This window comes from Nestor notabilis, unplaced genomic scaffold (assembly GCF_000696875.1).
Source record: "Nestor notabilis isolate BGI_N333 unplaced genomic scaffold, ASM69687v1 scaffold21253, whole genome shotgun sequence".
Taxonomy (NCBI): domain Eukaryota; kingdom Metazoa; phylum Chordata; class Aves; order Psittaciformes; family Psittacidae; genus Nestor; species Nestor notabilis.
In genome coordinates, this window is record NW_009923645.1 from 4953 (window position 1) to 25329 (window position 20377).

Sequence of the window (20377 nt, forward strand, 5' to 3'; positions counted from 1 at the left end):
ATTTTTATTTCAGCTCTAATCATAGGTAATCTAAACACAACTTAATGACTGACATCTAATATGGTAAACTGTAAAATACATGGGTTAACTGTCTGTCAATCACTCTTCTGCGCCACCATTGCTGTGTATGTAGTACTTATTTTCTTGTTGTGGGGGAGAGTGAATATCTAGTTCATGCATCTTTAAGGAGTAAAAGAAGCAGTTTTCCAGCTCTGGTACTGGCACAGTTACTATTAACTTCTTAAATGCTTGGTACTGAACACAGACTGATGCCTGAAACTCTCTAGCTGGTGCCAAGGGCTGACTAGGAAGCGTTGGCTGGAAACCTCCTGTTTGAATAAAGCGTGTACTTGGCGCTTACAGCTGCGTTCAGAGTTAAAGACTGAACCATTTCTGTGATACACTGGCAGTAAAATCAGAGTGTGACTTTCAATGTGAATTGAAGACGCTTGGATTTAGATTTGCTTCCATGCTTTTAACGAGTACAGTGCAATATTGACCTATGGCACAAGAAACTAAGAGGAATTGAGCATTTAGAAGTGTTGTGAACCTGTTGTTTGTGGTTTTTTGTTTTGGTTTTTTGTTTGTTTGTTTTGGGTTTTTGTGGGGGTTTTTTTGTGGGATTTTTTTTTGTTTGTTTGTTTGTTTTGTTTTTGTTTTAATTGCATTCTACTCTTGAACTGCCCCTTAACTAGACAGGTAACTAGGAGCTTGAAAAGCATGTTTGTTTAGAGTAGTTACTGTTTCATTATCCTGTGGCCTTTTTTCATGACCTCCTGTTCTTTTTTTCTTTCTTTTTTCCCTTTCTTAGTCTTCATGAAGAAATCATTGACTTCTATAAGTACATGTCTCCCAGACCTGAAGAAGAGAGAATGCGGATGGAAGTGGTGAACAGGATAGAAAATGTTATAAAAGAGCTCTGGCCTAATGCAGATGTGAGTAGGACACTGTTCTGGTTTTCAATATGAAAGCAATGTTTTGTGCCTGTTTACTTCATGAAGTATTGAATAATGAAAACACTGTTTATTTTTCCATATTTAAAACACAACAAAACACCAACAAAAGGATTTCTGGTCAAATAAGAGAGATGATCTTTCTTCCTAGAATAATATAGGTCAACATTTTCTGTCACACATAGGAGCAAAGATAAGCTAGATCTACTGTAGTCAAAGAAAGGTCATAAGGTATGGCAACATTTAGTCTCATGAATATTTATTTACTAAAATTAATGGGAACATACAAGGCATGCATGCTTGTAAAGTATTGTGTTTAAAAAATGCATATCTTATCAAAGTCATCGCTCCACTAGTAGCAGGGTGTCCTGGGTTATCTCAACCCGTGGGAGTTACATTCCTCCGATTCTCTTCCCCATCCCTCTGGGAGCGGGGGGAGTAAGGAAGAGGGAGGGAGTGAGCGAGCGGCTGCGTGGTTCCAAGTTGCCGGCTGGGCTTGAACCACGACACAGGGCTTCTACTGTCCAAAGACCTGTGGTCTTGAATTAAGGTGGAATGCCAGCAATGCCATGTTACGTAGAACATGCTGTTTTTAATGGGCAGTTAAACTAAATAGACATCTTAAAAATTTAAAGGAACCAGGTTTTTTGTACAGAAAAAACAACTTTGTGGATCTGTAGATCTGTGTATTGAACTTAAAATCTGGAATGCCTCTTTCCACTGAAGATGGAGTTTTGCTAGTACTTCAGTCGAAACAAGTTTCTCCTGTGCAGAGCTATGAAAAGGCTGGATTAAAGAGAAGCCAGAGAATTTGCTTTTACAACTCAAGATGGTTTTATGGGAACACAGTTGGATTTTTAGCATAATTGCTAAAATAGGTTAATTGTATCCCTCTACTAACATGGTGTTCATTTCCAGAATGCAGATGTAGAGATGTAGTCATCACTCTGTAGCTAACAATAATTGAAAATAAGGACTTGTTAGCTGGAATAGCAAACCAAATGCAGACAGCAGAACCTTTAGTATAAGAAATGCTCTTTGATCCTACCACGTAAAAGATAGTGTTTTGACATAAGTGACTTAAACCCACTGTTCATTTCAGATCTTCTTAGCCTGGTTTTTGGAATGTGTTTTTTAGAAATTGGCAGAATATAACAGAATATGAATTCTTTCTGAACTATACGTGTGTGGTTTTATGTGTAAAATACACTGATGTGTTCAAGGTGATTCAAGTTATGGTCAACTTATTAGTAACGTACCATATGGTTGTACATATATTCAGTACAAAACGTATCTGGTAATTTTTTTTCATTGAGTAAAACAATAACCTTTCCAAGGGAACTGTGTAAGAGACTTCAGCGTATCTCACGGGTATTGTATAGATCTCCTCTAACCCAGCGAAACAGTGTTTAGACCCTAGTCAAGAGCAGGAATAGTGGGCTGCCAGTTTGACAGGCAATAGTATAGGAAGCAGCCTAGGTAGAAAATAGTGCTTGCTCTGATACACTCTGCCAAACTAACAGGAGGTTTCAGCGTAATAGCTGATTGCTTCAGCCAGGAGAAGATTGATACTATTTCCTAGACAAGTTTGTGTGCTGCAGACTTAACCAGTGTAATGGGGTGAATGGGTTTGTTACCAGGGATCTTCCTTTGTTACCAGTAACACTTTGAATAGAGCACAAGAACTTCAGTGCGTCTGCAGAAATGCTGTTTGTAGGACACACTTGATCTGTAAAAGCTATGTCTTTTGTATTAAAATAATGTTTGTTTATATTTATATATATATATATATGACTTCAAGGGCTTGAGAAAATAGTCTTTCTTAAAGCTAGTGAAACTGATTTTTGTTGCTATACTCCCTTAACGAGGAGGAAGCAAATCACAAGCCCTGCCACAAGTGACAGCTGACCACTGGGCTTCGCTGTAATGTTACTGAGAGGAAGAATAACCCATGTAGTTGAAAACTGAAGTTCACGTTTCAGTTGGTGCCAGTTAAAACTGCCATGACCTTCTTTCCTTGCTGTTCTTGAAAATGATTGAGAGCAACAATGTGCCAGTTTATCTCAAGTCAGTAACTGCTCATCAGAGCCTAAATGAGTTTTGTGTGCTGCTGTTATGTTGAGAGAGAATTCTCTTGTATGCCCTTCCATTTTCTGGAAGCTAGAAGGGAACTGAACAGTGACATAGCACACCAGGTAACAATCTGAAAATTACTGTAATGTTATTTTTCTAATACTTACTTTACAGATCCGTTTGGGGAACTAACTAATGAACTCAACTGTGTTCAACTTTGACAGTCTTTTGTTGTAATTTTTCAGTTGCTTGAGTTAATCACTAACCCTTTGGAAATTGTGTTCGTTTAGCTACTTGTAAGATTTAAGTTTTGAGTGCACGCTCTGAGAAGGTAAAAAGTTATCTGGGCCAATGTCCTCACTTTTAGCTGTAGTGTAAAGTTAACGTTTAAGCTGTTCATTTTGAGTCATAGATGCAATGAATCCAGCTAAAATAAACTCGTAAGTTAAACATACACATTCAGTTTGTAGTTTCTCACTAAACACATAGGTAAGACAGACTCTATAAAAATCAGATACCAAGGAAAATGAAAATCAGGCTTCATGAATTTAAACGTATAGAGAGTGTGTGATATGTGTCTGTGCACATACTTTTTTTCCTGTTCCACTTGGAAAAGGCTGAAAAAGCACATGGAGGGGACGGTATAACTAGGTATCTTAAACTGGTACTTTATTTATAGAAGTTAGCAATTGTGTCATTTGCTCTCTTACTCAAGGGAATGTGCTTAGAAGGAAACATTCCTGAAAAAGAACTGTTCTTGGCATCAGCAAGGCTCTGACCATCAGAAAGGCTTTAATTATGCTGAAACTGAACAACCCAAAACATTAAAAGAAAGCATTTTAAGACAAGGTTTTTGACCAGTTGAATATGAAAGTTTGACTATTGAACAAGTAAGTAGTTATACAGTGGAATTTAGGATATATTTGGTATAATGTCCTCAGCTTCGTGTCTGAATATTATGTAGCTTCATAGATCTGAAAAAGAGGCAGTGTGGTATATTTCACACACTTCACTTGTGAAAATACTATAATTGGGAATGGAAATAGAAAGATTAACTCTATTTAGTTTGTCAAACTTCAGAAAATTCTACCTAATGATGTAGAAGAAAGGGAAATCTAAATTGAATATGGATAGGTTTGGTTTTGTTTTGATGGAGGGACTTTGGTAGCAAGGCCTTTCCAAGCTTTTGTGGGTTTCCAAGTTCTGTTCTGCATAGTGAGGACATATTTGGACACACATCTGTAATTAAAGCTCCTTCAGGATCTTTGGAATTTAATATGAGTAAGTTTGAAGAAATGTAGGATAAATAATAACAATAACATACAGGAGTAGGAGGAGTCCATTATAGTGCTGTGAAGTCTTAAGTTATCTTATGAATGCAAATACATATCTCTAACCACATAGAATAAACCCGTAATTGGCAGTGTTGGCACACTACAAAAACTAATTCTCAGGCCTCTCAAATCATGACAGTGTCTTGTATTTGGGATGCTTTGGATATGTACGTGGCTGCAGAGCTTCAACACTTTAAATGCCAATTCTGTAAGTCAAAATCCTTTAATGGTTCTGTTCTGATTTCCACACTCTTCCTCTCCCATCTTTCCAGATCTGATCAGAGAGGCATTGAAGTATGGGTGTGGGTTTCTTTTATAATAATTCAGTGTTTCTAATAATCCAAATTATTGTATAACAGCAGATGTTGTCTCATTCCTTTCCGTAAAGGTCATATATGTTGAATCAGTAAGTTTATGAATACTTTTGGGGTTGTTTATTTGGAAAAAGGCTCTCTTTACTGTTCAGCCGAGCACACTATTTTGTTTAAAAATGTGAAAGGACATTTATTTTTTTCCAAACCCATCAGTGGTTGTTTGATTGTGGAAAAGCACTTTTCCACATTTCCACACGTATTTTTGCTGGCCAAATAAATCCTGGTTTGACTGAACCCAAACAGTTTTACAGGGGATGTCTTTACTATTATCCTGGATTTAAAACAGTAATAGTAATTATTTTTACATTCTTAGCTTTGTGATGCCTTTATGCTTTTGTCAAGATCTAGTACGCTGTTGGTGCTAGTTCTGTGGCATCTCTTGCAGTCTTTTCTAGTTTGAGAAGCTGTGAACTTTTAACATTCAAGTTACTCCCAGAATGTGCTTTTTGTTGGGGGTGTGTTGAAGGAGTAAGAAGAGTTAGGCGATCTAAAATAATCAAGAGGAAGCACTCAAGCCGCTTCCTAGTCTACTAAAGTATTAAAACACTTACTTGCAAAACATCATCTTTTCCAGTCTCTCCCTTTTTCTTATCCCAAAGGGGAAAAGACAGAAAGTGGGTCACTTGACATACAAATAGGTGGCAGTCAAGGTAGTGCATGAGACTCATTAAAGCAGAATACAAGTCTGTAAGGTGGCTTCAGGAAACACATCAGAAGACTGGTTGAAAATTAGTCCAAATGTCTAGATATTTTCACTTTGAAGTCTCACCAGTCCCCCTTTGAGGCTTAGCACATGAGTCTGACCTCCCTGCAAGCCTTGGCTAAGTTAATGAGAACATAGTTTCGGACAGCTTACAGTGGAAACCTCCTTATTTAAACCTCCAGTGCTAGTCAAAATCCAGCATAGTAAATAAAATCTGGGGGATGCAAAACTCTCTGAAACATCTTTTGTTTGTTGTTTAAGCAGAAATAAACAGAGTTGTGCTTGTTGATCTCTAATTCAGAAAAACATGGATTGCAATATAATTTTTTTTAGTGTGCAAAGCAATGGAGATGTATTAAACTTAGAAAATGTGTTTAAAAACCAAAGGGTATACTTTGAGATATGAAAGCAAAAAATAAATTGAACTGATACTGGTTTTTTTTTTTTTTTATGTTCTATCGTTCTAAAGTGTTTTAAGTCTTTTGGGTTATGGATTTTTGCTAAATTGGGTCATGGTGAAATTTTTTATATTAAAAAGAAGGTTTTGTAATAGAAAAGTCAAAGTTATTAATGTTTCATGGGTAATAACAATGAAGATTAGTGATTTAAATACACTGAAGATGTGAATGCTTTAACAGAAAAGAGTACTTCTGTTCAGAATGTGCCTGTTAGCAATACCAAAATCTACCAATGGAGGGTAGCAATAACCAGCCTTTACAAGCAATTTAATAGAACTTGTTGGTGTTCTGAAGCCTGATAATTTATTTTCATACATCCTATTCTTGTGTTTCAGGTGCAGATATTTGGAAGTTTCAAAACTGGTTTATATTTACCTACAAGGTCAGTAATTTTTCACTATAATTCTGTACAAGAGAAATGATAGCCTGTCAAACCTATATCTCTGTAGTGACTTATCTGATCTCCCAATATCCATGTTACTTGTGTGTATACTTGTTATATTAAGAAAGTGTTAAGCTGTTAGTACTTTGCAAAGTGCATAGAAAAATTAAGACTGTTAACTGTAATAGCTGTGGCTATGTAGGTTTTGCATGTTTCAGTGAAAGACCTACAGTGTGTTTTATTCTGTTACTCCTTGTTATATTTTGTCTAATATCCTTTTAATTAAGCTGATATTGAGGATTTGGGCACAGGGTTGTTTTGCTGCTGGATCTCTGTGTTATTTTTCAGGCATATTTATACTCAAGGTGATAGATAACAGAGTTGCTTTGTCTCTTGTTGGTGACTCTCAGCATCAGTAGTGGGTTTAACACCAATTTAGTTTACAAGAGAAGTGTCCAGCAGCATTTCATATTCTTAAAGCAAATTTTGAGCACAGTTTTCTGCAGCTGGCCGAGTGCTGCCTACCCTTGCCAGCTAATCAGTGTGCAGCTCGACTGCTGCTGACACTGCCTGTTGACAAGAAATACTTCATCTACTGCAGACGTGGTTTCTCTGAGGTTGTTAAAGCAGAGTTGTCTGTGAATCAGCAGACCTGTGGAATCTGTTGGGGCGAAAAAGTGTTACAATTTTTTTGGTGTTGCCTGTTGCACAGTTTTCTGTGTCACTGAAGTGGCCTGCTTGTATAGCTGCAGGGTTATACGCTTGCCTCCTTTGTGTTCCCAAACAAGCAGGGAAAGGAGCTCAGGATCTCACAGTAGCCCTCACTGGCTTCAGTTTGGATACCAGTCACCTTCTGGACTTGAGTTTAGGCATTGAATTAGGATGTCAGCTCCCTGTGTAGTCAGATGAGTATGTGTGTGCTTAGGGAGGAAGCATAGTGGGCTGAAGACACCCCTTCAAGGAGCTGAGTTAATGAATGAAGTTAATTAGATGGTTTGATCTTACTTAACAGCTTGTTGCTTCCTGAAGCCCAAGTTGCCACATTTTCCTTTCTCCTTCCCTGCTGCCTGTTTTTGGCACTACAGGCCAGCTGCTTACCATGTGCTGGCTCGTGCTCTGATCACCCAGAAACCCAACTTCGAGATGCAGAGAGCCAGCAAATTACCCCAGAATGTTTTGCGGGTTTTTTTAGGGGTGGGGAGTTGGTTTCTGCCAGACCCATTAAGTTGACTTGCTGTGAACTAGACCAACACCAGACCTACAGCAAAGGAGGAGGCAGGACCATGCATCTGGGGAGCAGAGGATGGGGAACAGGACTTTTTCCCTTTCAGTTACAGGCTGTTAAATCGGCATTACTGACTGATACAGCCCTAAGGTGGTGCTCCACAACAAGGTAATTTCTTGCTCAGAATCACTCTGGAGAAGCTGATCCCTTTCTGCTGACAGTGTGGCCTGAGGAGACTAATCCTAGCCTTTGCAGCCCAAGTGGTTCGTGTGTGTGTCTGTCCCCTCCCTTGCTAGTCTGAAATGTTCTGTAGTTACCCAGGTATAACAGTTTATCCCTATCTCTTTCCCCAGAAAATTAAGAATAAATTATTTGGTTAAACAGCTACATTCTGTCAGCTTTATTCTAGTTATGTGTGGATGTCAGCTATTCATCTTTTAAGTATATTGGTCTTAGAATAAATCTATTTTCTTTCTATTTCAGTGATATTGACTTAGTTGTGTTTGGAAAGTGGGAGACATTACCTCTTTGGACCTTGGAAGAAGCCCTTAGAAAGCACAATGTAGCAGATGAAAACTCAGTAAAGGTTTTAGATAAAGCAACTGTAAGTTTGGGGGAAGGGGATATTTCCTTGTTCTAAGCTAACTATATAGTAAAATATCTTAGTTAAAAAGATTATTTTTTCATAAGCAGAAACTATTTTGTATATAAATACAAGATAGGACCAATAGAACCTTTTTACTTTGTACAATTTTTATTACTCAAAAAAATAATCGATAGTGCTTCAACAGAAGCATTTCTTCTGTTGGGGAAAATAATATGATTTTTCATGCTACACAAAATACACTTGCTTTTAAGTGAGATTGTACTAGTCATTGTTGTGAATTAATGTGATTAAACTTGTGAATTTCTGGGCTCAGTTTGTACATAAGTAAATTAATTACTTTTTCTTATTGTAAGGAAGTGGACATAATACACAGAAATGTTAAGTACACCCTTATGTAATAATATGCCTTACACAGGATAGGATTAATTCCATTGTAACTTCCTACCTTCTGCTAGTTCTAGGAGTATGTAAGTGTGTTGGGGTTAAAGGAGGTATCTAATTGATGGCTGTTACTTATAGAGAGAGGTAATTTAGAAACCACCCAGGTGGGAGATATGTCAGAGTGCTCTCAGTATCTTGTGCTTCTTGTCTGAAGATAATTCTGATGAGGAATCAATGACCCACAATGACACGAGTGTGTATTTTCTTAAGAGTATCTATTACCATTTATCTTCATTTCTTAAGTGTTTGTCTCCCTCTGGTGTTTGTTTTTTCCCTCTAGAACTCTGCTGCTGCACCAGGAGCTGACTAAAACCAGTATAAAATTAATCACTTCGAAGAAGTGTTACATTCTGTCAAACAGGATAGTAAATTGAAAATGGCATTTATGAGTTAGAAAAGCAAAGTTGATGTAAACAGATTGGCAAGGAGAGCGCGTTCATAAGTAGGCAGGAGTCCTGATTTCTCTCTACAAAGTCATAAAACATTTCATTTTTACTGGTGCATATACATACGAATGAAACCAAATGAGTCTTGGAAATCTGTGTTGACTTAGCCTGTCTTTCTTTTGCAGGTACCCATTATTAAACTCACAGATTCCTTCACTGAAGTAAAAGTTGATATAAGCTTTAATGTACAGAACGGGGTTAAAGCAGCCCAGCTCATCAAAGATTTTATCAAGGTTAGGCAACACTGTAATAGAACTACAGAGCTGAATATTTGATGACCTGATTTTATGTTTTACTTTGACTGCATCCTGACTAGAGATACACTTTCACTCTGTTATTTTTGTTGTCTGCTGCTACTCTGTGGTGTTCTTAGGTTTTAGATATTTTGCCCTGAAAGTCATGAAGATAGTAATGTATAAATTATTAGGAAGTTTTAATGGGACAGTGACTAAAGAAAATGCAGTAATACCTGCTCTAGCTGTGGTTCATTCACCTTAAAATTAGCAATAACCACACATTGCTGAAAGAGGAAGAATAATCTTGTTCTGGAATTAATATTATTTCAGCGTACAAATGCTAGTAAAGTAGAATAAGTTAAATTTAATAAGTTACTGTTCAGGGATTCACTAATACGTGTATCATAGATACATTACAGTTATTTTTGTTTAGTATATGGGGTTATTTTGTTAGGATTAATATGCTTTTATCTTTAAAATTTTGAAGGATCATTACACTATTTTCCTTTCCTTCCCTTCCCCTATTCAGTGTATAGGGACACTGTAGCAAATACAGAAGCAGTAGAAAGTTTTTGTTGGATTTCCATGTTCTGTGTAGGGAGATCAAGTGCAGTTCAGTCTCACTTCAGTGTGTAGGTATTACTGTTCTAACTGTTTGGGTTTTTTAATCAAACTAATGACAGCAGGATAATCAAAGTATTCCAATAGCTAAACATGTAAAACTCCATACATCTGGATAAAGCAATTACTTCACTTTCAGTCATAAGGGTTAGAAATCACATACATCTGCTTTAATAATGTCATTGAGTTGCAAGAGGTCTTCTAAATTTGGGGGGATTTTCAGTTGCTGATGAGTTGAATGTATGGCTTTTATGTATGATTAGTAGCAAGTGTGAAAGTAGCTCAGTTTGCTTCAACAGCCTCTATTTCTTTAACCTGTAGAAGTACATGGGAGAAAAACCTCTGTCCTTAGTTTCAGTAGAATAGTCTGAGTTCTTGTCTGCATAGTCTCACCTGTATGCTCATATATAAACCTTGTGCTGATGAGGCCTCTTGCACCCACATTCAGAATAAGAGGGTGGGGTGGGTCCAGAGACCTTCGTTCTCTCAGTGTCTACCTGATGGACAGAAGTTGATTGTGTTGGCCGACCTTTTGCTGCTAAGCCAAGACCGATAGTTTTGTACTATGTAGCTCCTTGTTGGGGAAAGAAGATGCCCAGATTCTCTGTCTTATGACACGTACCTGGAACTTGGCAGCTAACTTCAGTTTCTACATCCTGTGAGTTGTCGCATTGCCTTATGGTGGACAGGCAATCTGTATTTGGTTTTCTGCCACAACACAGGGGCTGCGTTTCAGTTATGTTCTGCGTATACATTTCTTTTTAGGTAAGTCCATAAGACCCTGCCTGCTTGCCCAAAATTGCCTATGTGCCTCTTAATTTCAGGAGAGGAGGTAGTCTTAGCGTCTAAAAGCATTTTTGTGTGCTTAACAAAAGAAAAGTGTGTTAGTGTGTTTCTGTTGCCTGGGTTGTTTGCAATTCATTAGAGACCCTTTGGCCTTGGGTCAGGGCATGGTGAGAGCAGCCTGTGCCCCTGGGGAGGGAGTGGGAGCTGTGAGTGGCAGCCAGGCAGGCATGGGCAGGGGTGCAGTCCCATGGTACCCCAACCCGAGGAGCAGAGCAGGTCTGGTGACAACAGTTGAGGTCAGCTCACAGGCCAGGCAATGGCTAGCAGACAGTTTTACAGTGAGGAGGTTGAGGCTGAGGACACCAGGTCAGTTGTTAGGGTCAGGATCAGCACCAGTGCACAGCAGCATAGCTCAGCTAGACACTAGAGGAACAGCAGAGATGAAAAGCAGCTGGTGGAGGGGTGAGCGAGGAGGAGGGATTCCCAACAAGGGATGAGCGAGTAGGAGGGATTCCCAACAAAGCTTCCCACGTGGCACTTTCCCACAGGGCTGTTTTCCCAGCAGCCCAAGCCAAGGCCATGCTGCTGTGCCACACCAGAGCTGGCCTTGAGCATGGGTGACGGGTGGCCCGCAGGTCGGCAGAGGTGGCACTCATCTCTGGGACACATTGGTAATGGTGTTCTTGAGGATCTCTCTATGAAACATTTGCAGGGCATTCTCTTGGGTCTTATTTCATCCCACATTACTGTGAATTACCTGACAGAGGTGTCATGCTCAGTATTACCCTTGGAAATGCTTATTTCTGTTAATCCAGTTTATTTAGGAAGTTTGGTATGGCTGAAGCCTTAATTAAGGGTTTGCAGTGTCCTGAGAAAAATCCCATCTTTGAATTTTGGCATATACGAATATAGTCAGCACTCCAGCTTGTGACTCTAAGTTCCTAATAGTTCAAAAACTGATCTTGGGCTCTTCAGTTAAGTAGGGCTCCTCGTACTCTCATTAAGACTTGTGCATAGTTGTTCTTAGAGAAATTGCCAATTTCCCTTTAATCTTTTGCAATCACAGATACCATGATCCACATCTCTCCTCTGAAAGTAAGGAAATTCTTAGCTCTGTGCTGCTAACAGGAGTGATATTATTGAGCTTCTTTTTCCCCCACCTTGTGAGGGGGTGTTCAGAGTGCAGGCATAGCCCCAGCCTCCACTGCTGTCCAAAAGGTCCATATTCTCCGCACGTGCAGTGTATGCACATCTCTAAGGAAGTCCATGCTGACAAACCTATTGAAGGACCAGATACCCAAAGGTAAGTATTTGGCTCCTCCAAAAGTGTTATCTGACTGTAGTAATTTCGAAGAACTGTTTCTTTGGGCATCTGAAGAATTTGCAGGACAGAAGTTCCAGCCCACTGTGGGATACCGGCTTGTTTGCAGCAGGAAGGTTTTGTTACAGACATGGTTATCTCCACAGTTCTTCCTTTGTTTTCCTATTCAGTTTGCTTTGAGAAAATCAAATGTATTCGTATAATCTAACAATATAGTTCTGATTTTATGAAGTAGGAACTTTTTTTTTTCTGTTTTTAATATCTGCCACTGAAGTTGAAGAGGTAAAATACCTGTAATGACCACAGGCAGAGCACTTGGCTTCTCCCTGATGCTAAAAATAAGTAAGAATTATACTTAGCTTTGAGACATGATGTAACAGATAGCTTCAATATGCTTTCTTATCACCAGTTGTATATATGCATCACAGTGTCCTAACAACTTTGCTTTTCTCTTTCAGAAATACCCTGTGTTACCATATCTAGTTTTAGTCCTGAAACAGTTCCTATTGCAGAGGGACCTTAATGAAGTATTTACAGGTGGAATTGGTTCTTACAGTCTTTTTCTAATGGCTGTCAGCTTCCTTCAGGTAAGCTTATTGAAATCTGTTGATGCCATTGGAGGAAAAGGACATTAAGAAATAATTTGATCAATCCTTATATTTAATCATCTAAGCTATCCTGTTTGTGGTTTTGCACCCTCTTTTTATTTAAGAAGAGACACATTCTACCTGTCTTCTTTTTCCCTTACTGGTACTTTCGGTATTAAGAGGTGTTTGGAATATCCATTGATGTATCAGTACCAGGCACACATATATGGTAAAGTAACTTGACTATTGTATGATTTATTTGGAGCAGCTAGTTCCAAGCAGGTTACTGTTAGATGCAGCTGTCCTTTATAACCCTTGTTTTCCAGGTTTGACACCCTAGGTGTACTTTAACGAATTAGCAGGAGAATTTTGCTAGTTTGTCTAGGTTTTTAAGCTGATACCAAATAAACGTGTTTTACAACTTTCTCTTCTGTCTAAGAGAACAGAATGCATGAGCTAAATCTATATTGTTGTGCCTGGGGGAGAAAAATATTGTAGAAATGTGAAGTGTCTGAGTTCTGGCTTTATCAGCTTTGTTCTTTTTCTTATATTGAATGTTAGTATGTAACTTCATGTGTGTATGTCTGTACTTCCCAGATTGTAGTTACTTTTAAACCTGAGCCTTGAGCTGGTGTTTGCTGAGTGCTAGTGCAGCTGCCTGCTGAGCACAAAAGAGATGGAAGACAACAGGCATATCTTTTTGAAAGAAACCAAGATCTCTCCCATCCCAAATTTTTTCTTATGTTGACTAACAGCATCTCCATTTGCGCTGCAGAAAAAGCAGTCAGGTTTTGTATCGGTTAAAATCACGAACTAGTTTTGTTCATAATCTCTCAGGTTGCATACCTAACAGCATAGGGGATCATTTATATGTGAACTTTAAAGCCTGCATTTACATTGCAAGCCCAGGTTTGTGAAGTGCAAATACACTTGTTTTTTTTATAAGAACCCTGCTATTAGTGCTGGAAGTTCACTTACTGAACTGAAAGTTCACATACAAAAACGTGACTCCTTGACAGCCTTATTTTTAAGAGGTAATTAGTGTATAAAAGTTTCGTTTTAGCTTTTTTTAAAACATCTGGGTTTAAAGATTTAGAACTGCTTTATCAAGGAAAACACTGTACTTAGACAAGTTTGTTTCATACATTCTGTTTTATTATTTTTTATTGTATTTAGATACGCTCACTGTGAAAAAGCAAAGGCACTTAGAGGCACTTGAAACTTAAAGTCTTTAGAAAACGATTTTTTTTCTGTCTTCTTAATAGCTGCATCCCAGGGAAGATGCCTGTATGCCGAATGCCAACTATGGTGTTCTCTTAATAGAGTTTTTTGAATTATATGGACGTCACTTCAATTATCTGAAGACTGGAATCCGAATAAAGGATGGTGGCTCTTATGTTGCCAAGGATGAAGTGCAAAAAAGCATGCTGGATGGCTACAGGCCATCAATGCTGTATATTGAAGATCCATTACAGCCAGGTATCCTCATAAACCAACACTTAACGTACTGACTAAGAAGAAGTCAGGGGAATGCTTAATCCAGAGGAGTTAAATCAAAGAATAGTAGAGTGGACACCAAAAACCAGATAAAACCACCTCTTTCATGTCTTTGAACACAAGTTGGACACAAACACAACGACGTTCTTTAAGACACCTTCCTAGTAAAAGTTACCACATCAGCCCAGAGTGTGCCTGTGCTGCAGTTAGTGCTACATAAATGCATAGTGGCTTCACTCTGTACTGTTACCTTAATGTTAAGGTTGATTGTTGGCTTCAGTGGGGTGGCTTCTGGAATGGTGAGTCAAGGGCTGTTCAGAGAAAAGAGTTAACATATTTCTGATCTAGAAAAATGTCATCCTGGACAGTCCTGTTACATATGCAGGATTTTATAGTTGCTTATTTTTTTATTTATGTATTGCACTTTTACCCAGAGAATTGCCATTTTGAACCTCTGTGCATGTAAATATCTATAGGTCTTTTAAGCTCTTTCAAATATTTATGCTCCACTAATCCTATTTTACAAGAGGTAACTGCAGTGAGTTGGGACATAAGGGCAGAGTTTTTAAAAAAATACCACTGTCTCCTGCCTGAAAGGAGATAACCACAGTTTCAATCTTACTTATGTATTTAAATGTATTCTTACTTTAAGGTAATGATGTTGGGAGGAGTTCCTATGGTGCCATGCAAGTGAAACAGGCTTTTGATTATGCCTATGTTGTTTTGAGCCATGCAGTTTCCCCAATAGCTAAATATTATCCTAACAACGAAACAGAAAGGTAAATTTTATAAGTCTAAATCTCAGTTGTTAACTGCTTGTATTTCTGTGTGTCTAAAAATTGTGTTGACGGTTTTGTTTGGTTTCTTTTTTTTTCCCCTGGTTTGCAGTATTTTGGGTAGAATAATCAGAGTAACGCAAGAGGTGGCCACATACAGAGACTGGATATCAAAGCAATGGGGAATGCAAAGTAGGACAGAGTCTTCATGTAACGGTAAGTTTTGCCTAAGCATGGCTGATAGTGGGAAGCTTCCTGCGTGCTTTCATCAGATTCTGTTGTTGCTTTTGCCTCACATAAGGCAATGCGTGCATCTTAATGTGAATTCACTTTTTTGCTTTTCCTTTTATTAGTAACTAGAAGATGTAGATTTGTACAAGAGTAAAAGGCCCTGCCATGTCTATCTTTATTCTACTGCAGTAGATGTGGCCAGCATAGAGGTCTGGGCTTGCAAAAGGAGACTTCTGAAAAACTTCCAATTCAAATTATGCATCATTACTGTCACACTTCCTTTGTCCTTTAAAGGTGGACAGGGTTTTAAAAAGAATTACTGAGAATGCTAGTTTAAATCTTTACCCTCTGTTACTCCTTTTTTCTTTTTAAAGTTTAACATATTGTATGTGAATGGAAGCAATATTTAAACCAGGATTGGCCACATAAGTGGAATCAGTCTTTTAAACAGAAAAATCCTGAAATGTCTATCATGATTCTTGTTACTAACAAATGGAAACAAAAAGTCTAGCCAGAGGACTTGCTGAAAATTTTCTTTAAAATCATCTTTATTTTCATTGCCCATCTTCTGATTTCACCAGCCAGTTGCCACTCTCTTTTGGTGTAGGTGTATCTGCTGTTTGGAAGTTTTCAAATTAAAATTAATGCTAATATTTTCCAGTTACTTTTAGAATGTTGCCTTCTAGAAGTCCTCTCTTGTTAGGGCTTAAGGAGAGAAGATGATGCAACTACCAAGTCTTTAGGCTAAGATGGGATTTCATTTGTTTTGAAAGCTTTTGTTAGTGGTTTCCTTTACTGTCCTTGTAAAATTGAATGTGCTCCTGGACCACTTGTGTTTTATCAGTCTGCAGACTGTTGTGGCACTGCTGCACTACCTGGTCATGGCAGACAACTCCTCCTCAGTCCCACAAGTTCCAGAGTAACACTTTTGCTACCTGATGTGATCTGTGTAGTTAACCTCTGTATGCAAGCACAGCTAGTGAGGCAGCAAATGTATGCTGTGTAAATCAGAGGTGACTCCTGGGAGTCTTCTGTGAGATAAAACAGTAATAAAATAACCCTGTATCAGGTAGATAATGGTGGCAGTTACAGTGGTCATCTTGTAGATATAGTTTAGATTTAAGTTCTGATTCTTTTTTAAATTAAAGTAGAAGTTAGTGAGATATCATAGTTCTGTGTCTCATATTTTCAGGGTAGGGTATCATACAAAGCAGCCAGACTTATTTGAAGTTCTTATGAACTTCTAGCAGCTCCAGCAGAAATAAAATGGGAGCTGCTGAGTATTGGGCATATAGGAATGGAATTTAAACCTAGCTACTTGCGTGCTGTTGAAGTGTGTGGTGGATCAATCTCATTAAGCAGCACATATGAACTTTGTTACTACCTTCTTCCATGTCTCAAATCTCTGATTTCCAGCTTGAACCTGTAGGTAGTGCTTGGTGGTTTTCACACTGTACATTAACAGCTCTTTTTGGGAAACCGCCGCACCCTCTGCGAGTTGTTGGCTTTCTGCATGCAATATATACACACAAACATGTGTCTGCAGGTATTACAAGTATGAGCATGTGCAGATGCCTGTACATGTCCTGCTGGATGTAATAGAGAGGTAATACCTGAGGGGGTATATTTAAAAAAAGAAAAGCATCATATTTTAGCAGTTACTGTGTGGTGATGCTTCTGTTTTGTTTTTAATAGGTAATGGAGTAACCTTGATAGTAGATACTCAGCAGCTAGACAAATGCAACAATAATCTTGCTGAAGAGAATGAAGCACTGTCAAAACCTAGAAATAAAACTTCAGAAACACTTAGTAAACATTCTTCAAATTCTTCGTCAGGTCCTTTATCATCCTCATCCTCTACGTTGTCCAGCTCTAGTGATGTAGTAAGTACTGGTGGTTTTCTGATTTCGGGGTTTTTTTCAGTTTCTTTGGGTTTTGGATGTTTTCCCTGACTGTACTTCCACAGAATACATTTTGAAAGTTTGGAATCCTAGTTAGTTAGAACATCCAGAATCCTAACTTGCATAAGATGTTGCCTCTTATGCAATATCTATTACACATGTAAGTTGCAGTGTGTTTTTGACACAACATGTAGAAAGTGATTACTGTAGATACAGAGTTACATAGCCCTCTTTTCTCTGGGAAAACTGTGTTTAAAATAAACAAGACTGGTAGTCCTAAGACATATGCTTAAAAAAAAAAACAACCCAAACCAAAACTTAAAAGTGTTTGGGAATTCTATTTTAAAAAAAGCTAAATCCTAAAATCAGAATTGTGCATCAGTACATTTTTAAATCTGTCCGTTTCACTCCGTAAGAATTCTGGATTGAAAGAATTTTAAATTCTAATAAAATAAACGCATTTGAAATTTTATCCACTGCTAGCTTTATTTTTATGGGAAAACTCACTAATAGAAAAATTCACTCATAAAACCCTCACTAATACTTTACATTTTCCTGAAGGATTCTGATGGAACACCTTGCAAAACCTCTAAACAGTTGGGCTGTCGCCAGTCTACCACAAACAGAGTGGGGTCACAGGAAGCGTCACTGGAATCCTCCCAGTCAAGTGGGAAAACACAAAGTAGCCAAACAGCCAGTACTTCCAGCAACACTAACAAATCTCAGGTTTGTGAAACATTTGGAAACAACAGCTGTATAGATCATTTGCATACTACACGTCCTTCATGGGAGAGTAGCTTGTTCTGGAAAGGAAACACTGGGTTTTTCACCTCTCCTTCACCCCGTTAAAAAGCTTTGAGTGCTGATTGTATCTAAAATCACCTGGCTCTCTGTTTAGCTTACACAGAGCAGTTTGCAATAGTGCCTTTCCCAGCTCTGAACCAGATGAAATCAGACTGACTTTATTTTGGGAAACCTGGAGTTGCCAGAAGTATACAGCTGTGCTGTACCCATTTCCTTTGTGCAGAAAGCACATCAGTCCAGTCTTGACTGCAAATTCTGAGAACTAAAGAGATTTGCCTACACTTAGTGAAAAACAATTAGTAAAATTGTATGTTACAAACTATGACTGGCAGCTCTGTTAGCTGTTAGTACTTGCTGAGCTGTCTTTCATTAAGGGAGATGAAGATTTCTTGCTGATACATGAAATTCCCTCAAATATCTTTATGATGAGATCTATCAGAGCTTATGCATTTAAGAGATTTCTCATTTTGAGGAATGCTTCTATGACAAGTCAGTAATCTGGAAAATACTATATGCCTCTCTGTAGAATATACTTTGGATATATGCAGTTTAAATTTTTATACTTTTTCAGAATTTAGGACTTTAATACATGGGAAATAGTCTGGAATCTTCTGGAATATTAATTCTGAAAAGTAACGCTGGAAGCTTTCTTCCTACTTGCTGACAATCTAGCTAGCACCAAGTTTACAAACTCGACATTGGATATACCATGAATGTGTGTTTGTGTGACTACACAGAGCTAATTCTGGTGCTGGAATGTGAAAATGCACGATCAGAGATACTCTACATCTGTAAAAAGATGTGGTATAAAATTAGCCCTGGCCTTGAAAGAATCTGGTCTTAATTTTGCACAGAAGATGATATTTCAGCACTCTTCATCTGTCGTCTTGGATTATGATCTTCGGCTTCTGTAAAACAGTTTTTGGATCGTTGCAAAATGGGAGCAATAAAACAGGTCCGTCCTTTTCAAAGTTCACAGTACTCTGCTCTCCTCTCTTGACCTGCACGGTGCTGGGTTTAGGGATGAACATCTGTTTGCAGCCACCAAAGTGAAAGATTCGTGGTACTGTGCTGCTGTCTAAGCAATGGCCTGGCTTGTCTTCCCATACAAGTTGTTTCAAGTGTAATGCTTTCATGAGTTAAAGTCCTTGTTATCCTGAAATAGGGTTGTATAGTTGCCACACTCTTTTCCTTTAAGCACTGATTTACCATGTTCTCTTTCTTTCACAGCATGGATCTGCACGGTTATTTCGCTCTTCTAACAAAGGCTTCCAAGGTCCAACAAACTCAAGCCACAGTACCTCAGTCACAAACAAACAACATCAAGGCAGCAAATCGCACCATCAGTTCTTCCACGGCAAAAAGAGGAAACACAAGAGGGATGCGGCCCTTTCAGACCTTTGTAGATAGTTGCCTATTTTATGACTGTTCTTCTGTGTGCAATGATCTCATGCTACAGGATAGTTTGATAGTGACTCCTTGGATCTCTTCCAGAGCTTCAGACTGTTCAGACATTGATTAGCAACTGCATTTTTTTTTCCCAGCTCGCCACGGAACGGATCATGAAGATTGATCACTGCAAAAAATGTAAAAAAAGAAAAAAAAAAAAGAAAAAAAAAAAAAGGAAAAAAATTTAAAAGAAAAACATATAAAAAAGAGGAAAAGGCTGCTCATTTGATAAGTCATATGCTACAACAGGGTCATTTAGGATATAAAAGCTTGAATGTAAAATAAATGTATTTCCCATCAGCTCATGCTGACCTGTAGAGGTAGTACTCAGTGTGTCTAGGGGGTGGTAACAAACAAATAAAACACAAAAATAGGCAAAAAAAAAAAGCAAAAAATTTTATTCTGAGGGAATCCCAGCCTTTAAAGGTGGAAGTAATTTGTGCATGATTTTTTTTATTATTTTTGCATATACTTACCATTTTATTGTGTATATATAGATGACCATATAGAAAACTGACATTTGTAATAGTGGATTTGTTAATACTTTTTACATAACATTACTGTTTAAATTGTAAACATGAATTTTTCTCAGGATTAGTTTGGAAAATAATCTGAATTGTCATCTTAACATCCGTGTAAAGAGACATTACTAGTTATATTGCTCAGAATTTCTTTTCTTGGCATTTAAAAGATTTAATAGAACATTTGATCTGCAAAAGCTGTTCTTCTGCAAGAAAGGCTTATGATGGCAAATGAAGTTTTTCATTTGTATAAAGTGTACATGTACCTTTGTGTAGACAGTGAGCTTGTCATCTCAGAGAAGTAACCTTCACCTTGTTTCTAGAGTGCCATCATTTCAGGGTTTTATAGTTACATCCTTCCCTTCCTCCCTTTAGTGATCTCTCCCCAGTCCTTTCCTTTTCTTAAGAAATATAAAGCCTCTTGGGGGGAGGGGAGGGTTGTTTGATTGTTGATGGTGGTTTATTTTGTTTTTGTTTGTTTGTTTTAAAAAACCCCCACAAATGACAGAACTCGATTTGTTACAGATGTTTGCATTCCTAGGCTGCTTTGATCCCATGCCTCTTTGTTTGTGCCTTCCCTCCCCTTTCCACATCTGGATTTTTTTGTCTTTTATATTTTTGCTAATTCCTGTAGGATATGATTACTGTTGA

General features: G+C 38.1%; 1 protein-coding gene across 1 annotated transcript; it reads left to right on the plus strand.

Annotated features, from left to right (window-relative positions):
• Positions 1-816: 816 nt before the first annotated feature.
• On the plus strand, positions 817-19342 carry PAPD5 (PAP associated domain containing 5). The gene is made up of 11 exons (XM_010012263.1): positions 817-935; positions 6231-6277; positions 7986-8106; positions 9122-9229; positions 12419-12547; positions 13813-14026; positions 14697-14823; positions 14933-15036; positions 16747-16934; positions 17514-17678; positions 18987-19342. Exons 1-11 carry the CDS (start codon positions 846-848, stop codon positions 19164-19166), a joined length of 1473 nt encoding a protein of 490 aa, XP_010010565.1. The 5' UTR covers positions 817-845; the 3' UTR covers positions 19167-19342.
• Positions 19343-20377: the final 1035 nt, after the last annotated feature.

Excerpts from the sequence above, each read along its gene's own strand:
- PAPD5 (XM_010012263.1), top strand. The coding sequence starts at position 846 with ATGTCTCCCAGACCTGAAGAAGAGAGAATGCGGATGGAAGTGGTGAAC. Across the intron at positions 15,037-16,746 it reads GACAGAGTCTTCATGTAACG|GTAATGGAGTAACCTTGATA; the intron begins GTAAGTTTTGCC and ends TGTTTTTAATAG. Across the intron at positions 16,935-17,513 it reads TGTCCAGCTCTAGTGATGTA|GATTCTGATGGAACACCTTG; the intron begins GTAAGTACTGGT and ends ATTTTCCTGAAG.